General features: G+C 48.3%; 1 protein-coding gene across 1 annotated transcript in view; it reads left to right on the top strand.

The window, feature by feature from the left end:
* HK2 (hexokinase 2) overlaps positions 1-15,636 on the top strand; it is a gene marked incomplete at its 5' end in the record, with an annotated part of 63,083 nt that overhangs the window by 31,869 nt on the left and 15,578 nt on the right. Inside the window, 7 exon segments of the mRNA XM_081101538.1 lie at positions 4,601-4,654; positions 5,451-5,599; positions 10,158-10,277; positions 10,887-10,982; positions 11,797-11,896; positions 12,217-12,400; positions 15,207-15,362. Of these exon segments, the coding sequence (XP_080957664.1) occupies positions 4,601-4,654; positions 5,451-5,599; positions 10,158-10,277; positions 10,887-10,982; positions 11,797-11,896; positions 12,217-12,400; positions 15,207-15,362 (859 nt within the window).

Raw genomic sequence — 15,636 nt, 5'->3', positions numbered from 1 at the left:
GTAGAGGGTTGGTACCTTTTTTCTTGTCTATTTTTGGCGGGGGATACTTTTAATTAGAAAGACCTTCAGCTAAGAGGGCTTGGTGAGTATCCTGTAAGGCGGGAATAGAAGTTTGGTATAATTGCATGAGATGACATGTATTTGTGGCTACAGAAAAGCCTGCATCAACCAGCTTAGCAGACCCCGGGTTCCTCTGGGGAGAAGGGCGTGCCACTTCTTGCCAGTGGGTGTGTGTCTGGCGCCTGCCACTCCATTCTGAGAGCATTTGGTCTTCCAGTAGGCCCGGGGGGATGGGCCACAGTTACTGATAAGATTAGGGTGTCTTTGCTTTCATTTTTACCACGTTATGGCTTATTTGCTTCCATCCTGGATTCTGTGCTGGGCCATCCTCAGCTTCCAGGAACCAGGGCCACAAGAGATGTGGGTGTGGTGCAGAGAGACAGGCATGGGCTTTGGGGTTAGCCAATTCCCATTGACCCCTGCATGACCCTAACTAAGTGATTCATTCAATTTATGAACCACAGTGTCACTTCCTCTGCCGCCCAGGCCAGCTTGGAGACTGCTGGTAACCTTTGGGTTTTATGCTCTTGGCGTAGTGAGTGAAGATTTCCTTATTTAGGATTGACAACTTCCCCTTGGGCAGCCTCCTGGCTCATTGCTGGAGACAGCTTTGCTAGAGAGCCAGACCTGGAGTTGAAGGCTGGTTTTCTTATCCATACAGTTGGGATTACAATGCCCAACAGGGTTGTTGAGGATTGACGAGATAAAGTCTATAGACAAATTGACCATCACTTAACAAATGTTAGTTTCTCGTCCATTAAAAAACACCTGCATGTTGAGCCTTCGATCAACGACATCTCCCACATACCTGCCTCTGACTTCCATTGTTTTATTCTCACAATTATCCAGATGCCAGGGAGAGAGTTTGAACTCTGTCTTAGGGACAAGAGAGACAAAGGCATGGTTCTTCGCTTCGTTTTTCAAAACAGTCACGTACAGTGGAAGATGAATTTTATCATTTAACCAAACCAATGGTGAAACCTTGCTTCCTTTTCTTTAGCAGTGGTGGTGACCACATTTGGAGGAATCAGAAAGATTTAGAAAGAGGGTGAGCTAATGTAATCTTCAGAATTTCTTGGGACATAACCTAAAACCCAGAAACCAGAAATATGTTGACAACATAAAAAATAAACATTTCTGAATGGCAGAAATACCACTAACAAAATTAAAAGACAAGTATCACTGGAAAAAAATAATTGCAAATATATAACCAATGAAATCATTTTCCTTAATATGCAAAGAGTTCTTTTAGGTTATTAAGAAAATGATGAATATTTCTTTTTTTTTTTTTAAAGGCAAAAGATGTGAGTAGAAAATGCACAGAAAAAGGAATCCAAAAGGCCATTTAATAATTCAAAATGTCTAACCTCACACAAAAGAAGGAAACCAAGTTTAAAAAAGGACATGCCATTTAGACCTAGGAGGCTGGCAAAGATTAATTGCTGCATAATGTGGGCCACTGGTGGGAGTGAATCCCACTTGCTGGTTTGTCTGGAAATTGGAGAGAACTTTCAGGAGGGTCATTGGCGATACCTTCCAAATTAAAAACACACCCTTAGAACCAGAAATTCAAACTCTTTTCTTGGACTGTCAGTTAACAGCCTTCCGTGTCTTGATAAAATAACTGTATCTAAAGACACCCAATAAGCATTAATAGTGATCACTTTCTGGGTGTAGCAAGGAAAAGAGACGTTTGGTTTTCATTTTTCCACTTTTCCACCATGTGAGCTTTTTCTTATCAGATGTTTGTATTTTGTTATTTTAAAAAAGGTAAAATTGTTCCCAAGACACAACAGCACACTTAACAACAAAGGAAACCTTACCTCTGACCTCAGGGTCTCGCATAAATCCCACATTTGACACTCAGACATTTTGTTTAACAATGAGCAAATGCAGTATGAGATGTTTTCTTCGTACATTGCCTCAAATACCAACTGCGATTACTCAGAATGATCTCTCTGGGCCTCACTGGGTCCTCTGCCAGATGGCCTTATACCTTCTTCTTTAAAAAAAAAAAATAGGTTTTTATTAATTTGAGAGAGAGAAGGGGAGGGAGAAGGAGAAGAGAAACATCGATGAAGAGAACCTTCAGTTGGCTGCCTCCTGAACGGCCCCTTACTGGGGATTGAACCTGCAATTCAGGCATGTGCCCTGTGTGGGAATCAGACCGGCGACCTCTTGGTGCATGGGGATGGCACTCAACCAGCCAGGGGGCCTTGTACCTTCTTAAGAAACCTGATATTGGCATGTTTTCCTTCCCCAGAGCCTTGCTCCTTCCTGTCCAGTGTGACTGTCCCAGGTCCCTACATGCAGTCCTCCTTCACGCCCCATCACATGCTCACTGTCCGTTCTGGGCTTCTGGAATGTCCCGGAAGGGTCACAGTGGAGGTAGGCCTTGAGCCAGGAGTAGGGACAGGAGTAGGTAGGGATTGGAGGGGTTGAAAAGAACTAGGAGGGGAGCTCATAGTCACACAAAGGAATAATAACGATGAGGGTTATTGACGAGTTACTATGTCCCTATATGTTCACATACAACATGTCCTGTATTTCATGGAAGCTTCACAACCCCCAGGAGAAGTCAGCATTGTGAGCCCCATTCTACAGGGAAGGTGACAGTGCTGAGCTGGAATTCAAAACGAAGTCTGCCCACCGGCTGTAAGGCCCAGCTCTTAGCCACTGTCCCGCGTGGGGCGAGGAGGTGAGCACTAGGAGAGAGATCTGTTCACGGCCTCGAGGGGTCACCTGAAGATTTAACTCCAGGAATCGTGGTGCTGGGCCTGCCCCGAGGTTGCAGACTTTGGAAAGAAGAAAGTTCTTGGCTGTGGTAGTGGTGCGTGTGGAGGTGGTGCTGGGGAGGAGGGATGCAGAGGAATGTCTGTTTCAGCGGATTCTGAAAAGAAAGCAAAGATGACATTCTGACCTGGGAACAGAACTATTGGCAGTGCTTTATTATTTGTGGTTTCCCTTCAGTCCATTAGAAAATACTATTGTAAAACCGCCATTCTTTAAAATATATATAATTATTATATATATATATATAATATATATATAATATATATATATTATATATTAAAATATATATAATTATTGATTTCAGCAAGGAAGAGAGAGAGAGAGAGAGAGAGAGAGAGAGACATCAATGATGACAGAGAATCATTGATCGACTGCCTCCTGCACACCCCTTACTTGGTTCGAGGCCACAACCAGGGCTTGTGCTCTTGACCGGAATCGAACCCAGGACCCTTCAGTCCGAAGGCCGATGCTCTGCCCACTAAGCCAAACCAGCCAGGGCAAAACCGCCATTTTTGATGGAGCTGCGTCTGTCCCTCCAGTGAACTGAGCTGGCCTGGCCTGGAATCGGGACCAGCCAGCGGCAGCCTCTGCCGCCTCAGTGCCCCGTGGCTGCCCATTCAGCGGGTGGTACGGGTCCGGCTGCAGAGTGCTGATGCGGGCAGTTCATCTTTGATTTTTTTTTTTTTAATCCCTCATGCAACCACACATAGCGTTTCCTACAATCTGGCTGAGGTCCTGCTATTTGGGGAGGCTCAGGATGGAGTGCCTGAAGTGTCGCCCATGACCAGGTGGGGCGCAGAGTCCCCCAGGTGGGGCTGACGTTGTCCCAGTTACTTAACAACTAGGTAGTAAAGCAGGAGGGGGTTCTAGATGCCAGGGAGGGGACAGAAAGCTTGCACCCCTGTGGAGGAATGCCCAGGTCACGGGAGCAGATTCCAGTGGCTTTTCTTGGACAGGTCACTTCAGTCTCCCCCGTGATGTTGATGTGACTGTTCAGTCTGAGAGGCAACCCTACCACTGGGCCTGGAATGCTCAGTGTGGGCATTGGGCTGTGTTTGCCGGGAGCCGGGATGGAAAGTTTCTTTTACTTATTTTGTGTGTCTCAAGTTCTTGGCCCTGTGCTGGGCGCCTGAGGCACATTTTCTAGTTTCCCACCCTCACAACAACCACACAGTGTCTGATGTTGCCATTTGAGAGATGAGGCAGCTGAGGCTCAGGAAGTTGCCATGGCCACAACGGGGCCAGAGTTCTGCCATAGGAATGTGGGCTCCAGTTCTGGCATTCTCTGTGTATCAAACCACCAGACCACGGTTGTGTGGAGGGAGTCCCCAGGGAACCTTGGTGGGTCATGTCCATCCCATGGGCTGTCGGGGACGTGGGGCGTGCCCTCAGGGAGCTGGACACACATGGCTTTTCTCAGGGCCTGAGAGTGAGCTGCTGAGGGGGCTGGCGCACTATAAACCCTGGGTGGTGCATTGAATTGGAGCATTTCCCTGGCCCTCCAACCTATTCCATCGTACTTCAGTGGCAGTTTCCCATCGGGGAAGGCGTGGTGTTGACAAACATGCCAATCAGTGAATCCTGAGGAAGTAACCCTGTGTCCTTCGAGAAGGTGTGCAGCAGGGCAGTGGGAGGCAGGTGGAGCCCTCACGGTCGAGGAGGCTGCCGAGGGGCGAGCCCAGCTCCCTCCCCCAGCCCTGCCTCTGGCCTCTGCACCTCTTCAGCACTTTCATTCTGTGCCATACAGTGGAGCAGGTCCCTGCAGCCAGCTGCATCACCGCCTACAATGGGGATGTCTTCGGTGTGCACTGCTTGTTTCCAGGGGGCAGGGACTTTGCCTTCCTGGTGACACCTGAGGATCTTGATCCGCTGTGCTGTGGAGATTCCCTCTTCCCGGCCGCCCCAGCTCTGTGGCTGGTCTGAGTGGAACAGCCCCACTGGCCTGACTTGTGTCACATACTCTTGGGTCAGCTTTCTCTCACATGTGAATGAGCCTAGAATTTTTTTGAGGGGCACCTGCTTAGCTTATTTGCTAGGCCCTTTAATTGATAGCCATTTGGGCCCCAGCCCACTCCATCATGTGACTCTCTCATTCATTGCTGTCACTGTACACGAATGTTAAAAGTAAATTTGGACAGGGATCACAATTTGGCAGAAGGCCCAGGGGCCCCCAGGCCTGTAGCAGCGTGCTGGGTACCCTGGGTACCCTGGGGGCATGAAGAACAAAATGGAGGCCCGGGACTCCTGGCGCAGGGCTGGATGGGCCCCAAGAGCTCGAAGGGGACTTGGCTGGAAAACCCTGGGAAATAGCTCTGGGAGGGGGTGGGTGCCCCATCTTTGGATGTGAAACTGTCTCCTGGTTTATGTGAATTCTAAAAGTAATATAAAAGTGCTTAGCATTAAGAAAAAGGCTCAGTACATAAATGTGTGTAGAAAAAATTAAGACCCGTCCTACACCCCATTACCAGAGATGACCAGTATTTATGATCGCATGGGTTTTAAGGACTCCATGGGTATAAAGGACTCCGTTTATGGCAGGACTTGTGGGTTTTAAGTCTTGGTCTCTATGAATTAAGAGTGGCCCTTCCTGTCTGCAGAACATGGAGAGTTCCTGGCTCTGGACCTTGGAGGGACCAACTTTCGCGTGCTTCGGGTGAGAGTGACGGACAATGGGCTCCAGAAGGTGGAGATGGAGAACCAGATCTACGCCATCCCGGAGGACATCATGCGCGGCAGCGGCACGCAGGTCCGACCCTTCTCTCAGCGGCCCGGGGGCTCTGGGCCCCACAGGATCTGACACTGCTGCTCCTGTGTCTGGAGGGCGGCGAGCCAGCTGGAGCTGGGATTCCCTGACCTCTCTCTGCATGGTGATCCCCTCCGTGCCTGGAAGCGGAGTGGGGGCCTCCGTCAGGAGAGGTGCACGTGGTCCGGAGCATGCGCATGAGGCCCTGGGGTCGGGATGTGTTGCCCCAGGAGGGGTTTGAGGTCTGCTCACACATGCTGGTTGTTGAGGAAAGCCTGTTGTCAGGAGGCTGGGCCCACACTCCTGGGCACTGGTTGTTAGTGGTACCTCTGCATGGCGAGCCAGTGGAATACACAACGGTGGTTTGCCACTGCCACCCGCCACTGGGGTCGCTCTGCAGCCCCTTTTGACTCACAGTTGTCATCATAGCATCACGTGAAAATGGAACCTGCCCCCTTGCTTTTGTGGTTATTGGTCTTCTCTGTCCTTGACCATCTAAAACAAAAGGTTTTGCATGCAGGGATGGGAACCTGTTGAGAAAACATCAAAATCAAGGCTTGGGGCATCAGCCCCAGCTGGCATCCCACTGGGCGCCGTGTGTTCCCACATTGACCCCCAAATCATGCTTAGTTATCCTCATACCTCGGTGGCTTCTAGAGCCATGTTTTGTACTCAGAATCTCCACAATAAAAGAAGTGGATGGAGAAGAAATGTGAAATCCAAGTAAGGATCTTCTCAGTAATAGAAAAACCTGTACAAGGATGGGATTGCCATCAAGGTAGTCTTCAAACATGGACTGAACACCTACTATGCATTGTGCATTGATCCTTGTTGGGAATCAAAGTTCTGCCTTTTCTGCTTCAGGGCTTAAAGCCCAGCGGGACCACCAGGAACTGCCCCCCTCCCAACCCCCATAGAAAGCAGTGATGTTGTGTTGAAGGGGATAAGTAACCATCAGGAGGAGGAGCTGGTACGCGATGACCTATTGTCTGAGCAAAAGCACTTTACGGATATTCTCATTCTATCCTCGCGTGAGCCCCATGAGGCTGGGTTCTCCTGTTATCTCCACTTTATACATATGGGATTGGGCTTTGAAAAAAAGAGTGACTTGGCCTTAGATCACAGAAATGGGAGGGGCCAGAGGCAAGACACAAAGCCAGATCCATGACTAGAGCCTGTGTTTTCACAACCCCGGGGGGAGTGAGGGGGCTCTGTCCACTTTGTAGGCCACTTGATGAGGTCTGTGAGTGGTGCTCCCTGGGTCCCCTGCTTCCAATGCAGGAGGGACACCCTGAAGGGGCTGGTGCTCCTGCAGACTTGAGATCCTGTGGGGCAGGCCCTTTGGGGGTTCTCCCTCTCAAAGGCTCCCCCAGGAGAGCCCTCCTACAGAGGGGACACTCGTTGCCACCACACCAGAAATATCTGGCCGACGGGTGACCGCCACAGACCAGCCATTATTCTCAGCCTCTTTAGATTTGTCAAGTGTATCTTATGGGGAGGGAAGTGAGCGGATTCTCAGGCCAATAAAGAAAAGGAAACCTTTCTGACTTCATAAAATGATGCCCTTTGAGCCTTTTTATGGCAGGAAGGTAGTAGTTCTTTCTCTCAGCATCTTATCTTCAGGTCATCAGCTAACAGAAAAGGAGGTAGTCTTCTAATGAAGGCAGCACACGGTCTCCTCTTCCCCACTTGTAGAGAGGTGTAGGTTCTTCCAACTCAGCACTGTCCAATAGAACTTTTCGCAACAGTGCAACTGTTCTCTATCAGCTTGCGCAAGGCGGTAGCCACGGGCCACCGGTGACACTGAGCCCTTGAGATGTGGCTAGCGTGACTGAGGAAGTGGATTTTTAACCAGTTAACGGCCACGCATCCAAAACGGAAACCATCTTTGCGTCTATAGAAGCTTATGGCGTACAAAGGGTTAATTTTTGAAATTCTAATTCATTGAAATAGCCACAGATGGTTCGTGGCTGCTATACTGGGCAGCACATTATTTAATGCTCTTCACTGCCTCTCTCTCTGTTCTGCCTCCCCTGTTGGCAGGGCAGTTGGAACAGGAACAGTGAGCAGGGCTGGGTGAGGGGAACCCATTTGGTTTTTACCTTTTCTGAAGCTCCCCCAGCTCTGATGATTGGCCTCATCTCTTTGATCTCTTTGCACAGTTCTTAACTTCCTCTCTTTTTTAAAAAAAACAAAGACTATTTGTATTAAAGATCATTTTGACTAGAGTACCAGGAAGAAGGTGCTGGGAGTGTGTTTAACCATATCATAAATTTTGTCTATGATTGACTGTCCAACAAAAGAACAGAACTTTCTGACTAGCTGCCTCGAAACCCTATTTACATATTAAAATACTTGACCTCTGCTCAAGGGAGTTGGCACTTGTGAGTAGGTGAACCTCTTAGTGAGAGGGCCCTGTCTCTCAGGAGCCTTTGCTCCGAGTGTGTTTTGGTTCAGACTCAGCTGAAGTGACTTGCAGGTGATCAGACGGAGGGACAGGATCCATGCAGGAAGTCCAGTTAGAGCTGACTCCCTTCTAGATAAGTGTGGCCTTGTCTTCATGGATCCCTCCCACTCAGATATCCCAGATATCTGGGGAGCCAATGGGCCTCTCCACCTAGCCCAGCGGTTCTCAACCTGTGGGTCGCGACCCCTTTGGCGGTCGAACGACCTTTTCACAGGGGATATTTACATTATGATTCATAACAGTAGCAACATTATAGTTATGAAGTAGCAACGAAAGTAATTTTATGGTTGAGTCACAACATGAGGAACTATATTTAAAGGGCCAGAAGGTTGAGAACCATAGGTCCTAGCCTGTCACCTGGATGTCTTTAGTTCCTTTACAAATGCAAATACTTTTTCTGATTTAGTGCAGTAGTTCTCCAACCACTGCTTCAGGATCAGCTGGAGGGTAATAATACTGCTGCTTCCAGATCATACCTTGGGAACAGCTTGTTCAGTGGAATCTTCTTTATTTCTGTCTGGGGAGGAAAATGTTATTCTCCTTCAATCCCTTAGCTTTTAGATTTTGTCATCTTTGTCAACCTGTCCCTTGGAATCTGCTCAATCTCTTTGGCCTCTGCTTACTTTTTGTACCAGAATACCCTGGCCTCAGCCCCTAAGCAGCTGGAGGGGTCACCAGCGAGGATGCTGAGTAGGCAAGAAGGAAGCCATGGGACTGTGAGCTTTGGGACTGATCGAAACCTGGGCAATTGTCAATACAGGTTCTTCTTAAGTTTAGGACTTTTCCCAGGTGCTGCCAGTCCTGCTTAGCATAGTCATGGTTGTGAGGCTGTCCATCCACCAATAAAAAATCCTATTTAGCCCTGACCAGTTTGGCTCAGTGGATAGAGTGTCGGCCTGTGGACTGAAGGGTCCCAGGTTCGATTCCAGTCAAGGGCATGTACCTTGGTTGTGGGCACATCCCCAGTGGGAGGTGTGCAGGAGGCAGCTGATCGATGTTTCTCTCTCATCGATGTTTCTAACTCTGTCCCTCTCCCTTCCTCTCTGTAAAAAATCAATAAAACATATTTTAAAAAATAAAAATAAATAAAAAATCCTATTTATTCTTCAGTGCCTTTCACCGGCTCATTGAGTGTTCCATTTTTTTTTTCTTTTTTCTTTTAGAGAGGAAGGGAGAGGGAGAGAGAGATAGAAACATCAATGATGAGAGAAACATGTGCCCTTGACCGAAATCAAACCTGGCATCCTTCAGTCCACAGGCTGACGCTCAATCCACTGAGCCAAACTGGCTAGGGTGGGTGTTCCATTTTTTTTAGAAAGCAAAGATAACTTGTTTGAATTGCCCCCAAGAAATTAGTTTTCTAGAATGGAGACAAAATATAAAAGTTACTTGTTATTTATTTATTTTTTATTGATTTCAGAGAGGAAGGGAGAGATAGAAACATCAGTGATGAGAGAGAATCACTGATTAGCTGCCTTCTGCACACACCCTACTGAGGGATCCAGCCCACAACCTGGGCATGCGCCCTTGACCGGAATCGAACCCAGGACCCTTCAGTCTGCAGGCCGACATTCTATCCAGTGAGCCAAACCGGCTAGGGCAAAAGTTACTTATTTTTGTTAAGTCTCTTCATAGAATGCCAACAGAGAATGTCCCACCCACTCTCCAATCAGAGGAGACAGGGATATTAAAATACTTGTTGGCACTGGGATGGGCTGCCCTTTCTGGTAAGGCATTCAGCTGTGCATCAATGTCAAGGGGGGTTCTGACCAGGTCACCGAAGGATGTTCTGTTTCTAGGGCATGCAATGACTTTCTGATTAGCTCTGGCCATGCTTTCCCCTGCCTCATGGGATTATTTTGATAGTGGTATGGATAAGGGGAAGACAGTACTTAATAAGCACTAACTAATGTTAAGCCCTTATGTGTATTGCCTCATTTAATCCTTTTGGTTAGCATCCCCGTGCTATAGACTGAGAAAATGAAGACGTCACAGGGGATGCATACCTTGCATGCATTCAGCTAGTTCCTTTCAGAGCCCCCAGTGTGTGCCATTTTGCCTCCCCGCTCATCTTCCTGTGTCGTGTACCCTTAGCTGTTTGACCACATTGCCGAATGCCTGGCTAACTTCATGGATAAGCTACAAATCAAAGACAAGAAGCTCCCCTTGGGCTTTACGTTCTCATTCCCTTGCATCCAAACGAAACTAGATGAGGTGAGTGAAATGAGTTCTTCAGACACTTCTGTTGTTTCATTCTTTGGGCTGGGAGGATGAGCAGCTCTGAGCCATGTACCGCTATGGTGTTGGAGGTGGCTCTGAGAGTTGTGTGGACGAGGTTTGAATATTGAGAGTTCTGAGCTTCTGAGTGAGTGTGTGTGGGGGGGAGGGTGAAGAAGGGGGGTCTTTACCCTCAAAGCACAGTGCACAACCCCACATACATTGCACATTATCCTTATCTCTTTTAGGGACACAGGAGTGAGAAATTAGTCAGGAACTCCTTTGATCTAAAGTGTTGTGATAAATATCTTTTGAAAGAAAGATGCCTGGGGAGTTTGATCAGAGGTTGCAAATACCTTATTTTGGCAGTTCTATAGCCTTCCCTTTTCACCTTTGGGAGCAGTTGATCATGAAGAAATAATTTTCTTTCTGGGTCTTTGATGAGACTTGGACTTCTTCCTATGCTAGTTAGGAAGCAATCTACTAGTACACATTCAAGCATGGCAATAGTTTAGCCCCATGGCCGAGGGCTCTACTAATGATTGTTTGAGGAGTGTAGTCTGAGTTTTGTGAGGAATTAATGTTCAATCCTTGGTTCTTTTCCAGAGTTTCCTGGTCTCATGGACCAAGGGGTTCAAGTCCAGTGGTGTGGAAGGCAAAGATGTGGTTACTCTGATCCGGAAGGCCATCCAGAGGAGAGGGGTGAGTAGGGGCAGCAGGGATGGGGAGGCAGGACTTAAGGTTCCTTTGGGGCCACTCTGAAGCCTTCCCCAGTCTGTCCTTAACACAGTACAAGGACCTTTGTGATTCTTAGGTGAGGTTTTCTTTCTTCTTCCCTGCTATGTTTACTCAATAATACATATTTTTATTTTTTCCAGTTTTGATGAAATATAATTGACATACAGCTCTGTATCAGTTTAAGATGCATCACATAATGATTTCACACACATATATTGTAAAATAATTATCACCCCAAGAATCTTATAAATGATCAGATACCTTTGGGGTTAAGATTATCATGATGGATAAACATCTTAGCCATGGTACAAGAAGAACCCTTTAGTATTTAACCTGAAGAAGACTTGACCATCATTTTCAAGTTAGAAAGTTGGGATGATGTTGGCATTAGGGTGGAATGGGGCAGAGAGAGGACACGATAAAGGTCACAGAAAGATAAGGCTTCCTGGAAAGGAAAGAGGGAGAGCGGTAAAGGAAAAGAAGAAAGAGGAGAAGATGACAATGATGACATGACGGGCTATTCTTAGTGCAGTGATGGCTTTGAACTAGACCACAGGGCTGATGTCGGGAAGTCCTCCAGGACAGGGAGTGAGAGGCAGCTGTTAGACTGGATCTGGACCCGATTTCCAGCTATAACTTTCTCTGGTTTTGAGTAGCGTTAATCAGGAGGCGGCCCTGTTACTCTTGAGCTGTGTGTCTTGCCACTCTTTCTCTCCATCTGTACTCCTGTGACCTTTCTGTGATGGTGAAGGTCAGATCTCTCCTTTTCCCTCTGTAGGACTTTGATATTGATATTGTGGCTGTGGTGAATGACACAGTTGGGACCATGATGACCTGTGGTTATGATGACCAGAACTGCGAGATTGGTCTCATTGTGGGTACGTGAGCACTGGGTGTGAGGGCTGATATTGGCCAATGGAGTGGGGTGTGGGCTGGAAAGGGAAGAGGAGTCCATGGCCTGGATGTCCCTTTGTACTTCATTTTGGAAGATAATGAATGGTATGGTCACTTTGGAGGGCTAAGCCAGTACTTGTGGAGCTGGGGGTTAATGGAGTGGACCATGTTGGAATGGCCCAGTAGTCTGCTCGGAGGAATCCCAGCTACCCTGGGCAGTATCAGGATGGTGGGGCAAGAGGGAGATGGGTGCTGGGCAGAGGACAGTGTGGGTATGCACTGAGCAGTCCCTTGTTTTGGCCAGGCACGGGCAGCAATGCCTGCTACATGGAAGAGATGCGCCATATTGACATGGTGGAAGGCGATGAGGGGCGGATGTGCATCAACATGGAATGGGGGGCCTTTGGGGACGACGGCGTGCTCGATGACATCCGTACTGAGTTTGACCAGGAGATCGACATGGGCTCCCTGAACCCCGGGAAGCAACTGTGAGCAGAGGGCTTGGGGAGTGGGCTCAGGAGTTAGGTTGAGGGCTGGCCAGGCTGGGTGGTGGTTCTCATTTTTGCTTTACAGTCATATCCCCCAAAGGTTGCCAAGGTCATGGGAATTTGTGCTCATTACACACATTGTGACTGTAAATTTCTGAAGGGGCTCTAAAAAAGACAGAGCAGGCAGACACACCAGGTAATAATTTGCTTTATCCTTCAGAACAGTAGTTTCAGAAAGTCATATTCTGAGTCTAAGTGAGTGGCCCTGCTCTTTCTTTACACCTTCAATTTGCAAGTTGCCCTTAGAAACAGTTTGTGGGCAACATAGAAAAGTGTTCAGATGGCCAAGACTTGGGTCTGTGAAGACTCCTTTTGTAGCTCCTACACCTGTCACTGTCCAGGCTGTGATCGGTGGCTCCTAATGACTGGCTAAGGCTCTGTCTTAGAGCTCCAGTAGAGTTGCCTCTTAGCTCAGCTGGACCCCATGGGAGTCAGGGGCCTCCCACCCCAGCAGTACCCAGACCCAAGGCCTCCTTGGCCACCTTCCCGGGACCTGTGGCCGAGCCGGGGCCCTGGGGTGAACTAACTGGAGGAAGGGCTCCATCTGAACCCTGCATATTACACTCTCCAGCCTGGCCAGACATGGTATATAGTTACTTTTGACTCTTACAAAACATTATTTCACTCTCACAAGCATTTTCCAAATGTCCCTTAAAGATCTTGAAATAAGGATTGCTGCAAGCTTCGCAGGCAATTACAAAACCTCTTGAGCAGTTCATGCTCTCTCTGGTCTGGTTGCTGGGACTGACAGGAAAGCTTGTCGTGCTGATCTCTGCTTGGAGAGGAAAATCCAAGCCTATAAACCAGCTCAACAGTGGGGGCCTTTTTCTTGACTGGGAGAGCCCTGGCTTCATCGAGGACGCAGGATTTATTTAAGTCACAAGCTTCCCCACATTTACTTGTAGCTTTCACAGGAACAACCTGGCTATGTCTGCCATGGCTGGTGAGGAATTTATGGACTGAAAAGTCACTCATTCATTGCCTGCCTCCATCGACGAGACAACCCACGCCATTCCCAGGAGCTATGTGCCCTTTGAAGTGTTAGAAGACAGAATTGCCAGCCCGGCCTTGGCAGCCCACCCCTGGCTTAGCCTTAGGCAAATCAAATCAAAGTCAGAGGACATGTCCCATTGTCAGCCGTGGTAGTGCCGAAGTTATTTTGGGGCTTGAGGAGGAACTTTGACTCTTTATATGTCTCTAAATAAATATTTTTTTCAAACATTGACGGAAACAAAGTGTTTTTAAAAACTGGAATTAAAAACTTTAAAAATCTGCCCATACTTCAGATCCCCACTGGACACCCCCCCCTACTTCCCACAGGACCACCTGTTTAGAGAAGTCGACACACGAGTTCCTTGCTCTCGAAGCCGCTCTGCCTCCCAGGCAGTTGGCTGTGCTGGCGCTGACACATTTCAAATGCACCCTCTGTCTGAAAAGTTTAGGCAGCTCTTCACTTAGCTCCAATTCTGCCACACTTGACCTTGGGTCTTGAGCAAGTCTCTTCCTGAGGGCCTGACTTCCTGGGACTCAGCACCAGGAGACATCTGAGTCCCTTCCCCAGCCCTGCTGTGGGCCTCCTTGGTGGAGCCTGGCCCAGTTAGTGCCTGCAGGCCCTGGGGGCCTCCTCTCCCTAGCACCCAGATCCTTTCTGAGATATCTAGAAAGGGCCTTCTTTGCCAAGAAGAATTGTAAAGGCTTCCTTTCCCATCACAGTCTGAGACAGAAAGGCTGTCTTCTAAAGAAAACAGTGCCATCTAGTGTTGAAGACATAGATTCCCCGACTGCCCTCCCAGCTTGAGTCCCTGCCCTGGTGGTTCTTACACATGCCTTTATCTTATCTAACCTGCCTGCACAGGAACTTGCAGCATCTCTCACTCCCATATTCCTGAGAAACTTTAAGGCAGTGGTTCTCAGCCTTCTGGCCCTTTAAATACAGTTCCTTATGTTGTGACCCAACCATAAAATTATTTTCGTTGCTACTTCATAACTGTAATGTTGCTACTGTTATGAATCGTAATGTAAATATCTGATACGCAGGATGGTCTTAGGCGACCACTGTGACAGGGTCGTTCGACCGCCAAAGGGGTCGCGACCCACAGGTTGAGAACCGCTGCTTGAAGGGATTTTTGGGCTCTTTCTCAGCCGTCCCAACCTGCTTTTCTAATCTTGCCCCATTACTCCTCCTCCCTATACCCGTGGTGTTTTTCACATGTTAGGAATTCACAAATGGCCTGTAAGGGGTCAAGGGTGGTGTGAGGTGATGAATTGCTGGGCTTATACCCTCCCCCCCCCAATTTAATCATATTGACCTTTCTCTCTTGTAAATAAATATTGGGGTTCATTTTACATTAGGTTTCACTTTCAAAAATCACTTCCTTGATAGAGGAAAAAAAATTTTAAAACTCACTACCTTACGTGTAACTTACTATACTGGAGTTTCAGACTATTACAGTATGTCCCACACGCCTCGGATGTTTTGTTTGCCTGCTATTGGCCCATCCTTTCCACAGTTCAAGGCCCACCTGCCTGCAGAGACAGCCCCGGCTCCCCGGCTCCTCCAACCCTGCCTGGGCTGTCCCTTCATACAGCTCATTCCCAGGCGGTGCCAGACAAGTTAACCCTTCCGTGTGCATCAGCCTCTAACATTGTTGGAGTTCCACATGTGTGCATGTTGCCTCCTCGGGGAAGTTGTGAGCTCACAGACAGCAGGGATTTCATGGGTTTTCTGGTGTGTATCTTCCTGCAGATTTGAGAAGATGATCAGTGGGATGTACATGGGGGAACTGGTGAGGCTTATCCTGGTGAAGATGGCCAAGGAGGAGCTGCTTTTCAGGGGGAAGCTCAGCCCCGAACTCCTCGCCAAAGGCCGCTTTGAGACCAAAGATGTTTCAGATATTGAAGGGTAAGCTTTCGGGTCCCTCTCTGTTTACTGAAGAGTGATCAGGCCATTGGGGGTGAAGAAGGGGCACTGGCCCTTGACCCCTCAAATGTGGACAGCAAGAGGGTCTCGCCCAACATGGGCCATGGCGGGGAGGCAGTGGTTTGAGGTCACTTAACCCACAGTCTCCACTCTTGTCCATTGAGCGTGGTGATTTCCGAAGTGCCTCCCGGTCCTGACTGGCCTCCATGCTCAGAGGTGTCACACTTGCTTTCCTGCTTGGTGTGGGGTGGGGGTC

Source organism: Myotis nattereri (assembly GCF_964212035.1).
Source record: "Myotis nattereri genome assembly, chromosome: 10".
In the NCBI taxonomy this organism is placed as follows: Eukaryota; Metazoa; Chordata; class Mammalia; order Chiroptera; family Vespertilionidae; genus Myotis; species Myotis nattereri.
This window is presented reverse-complemented; position numbering and strand designations above follow the sequence as displayed.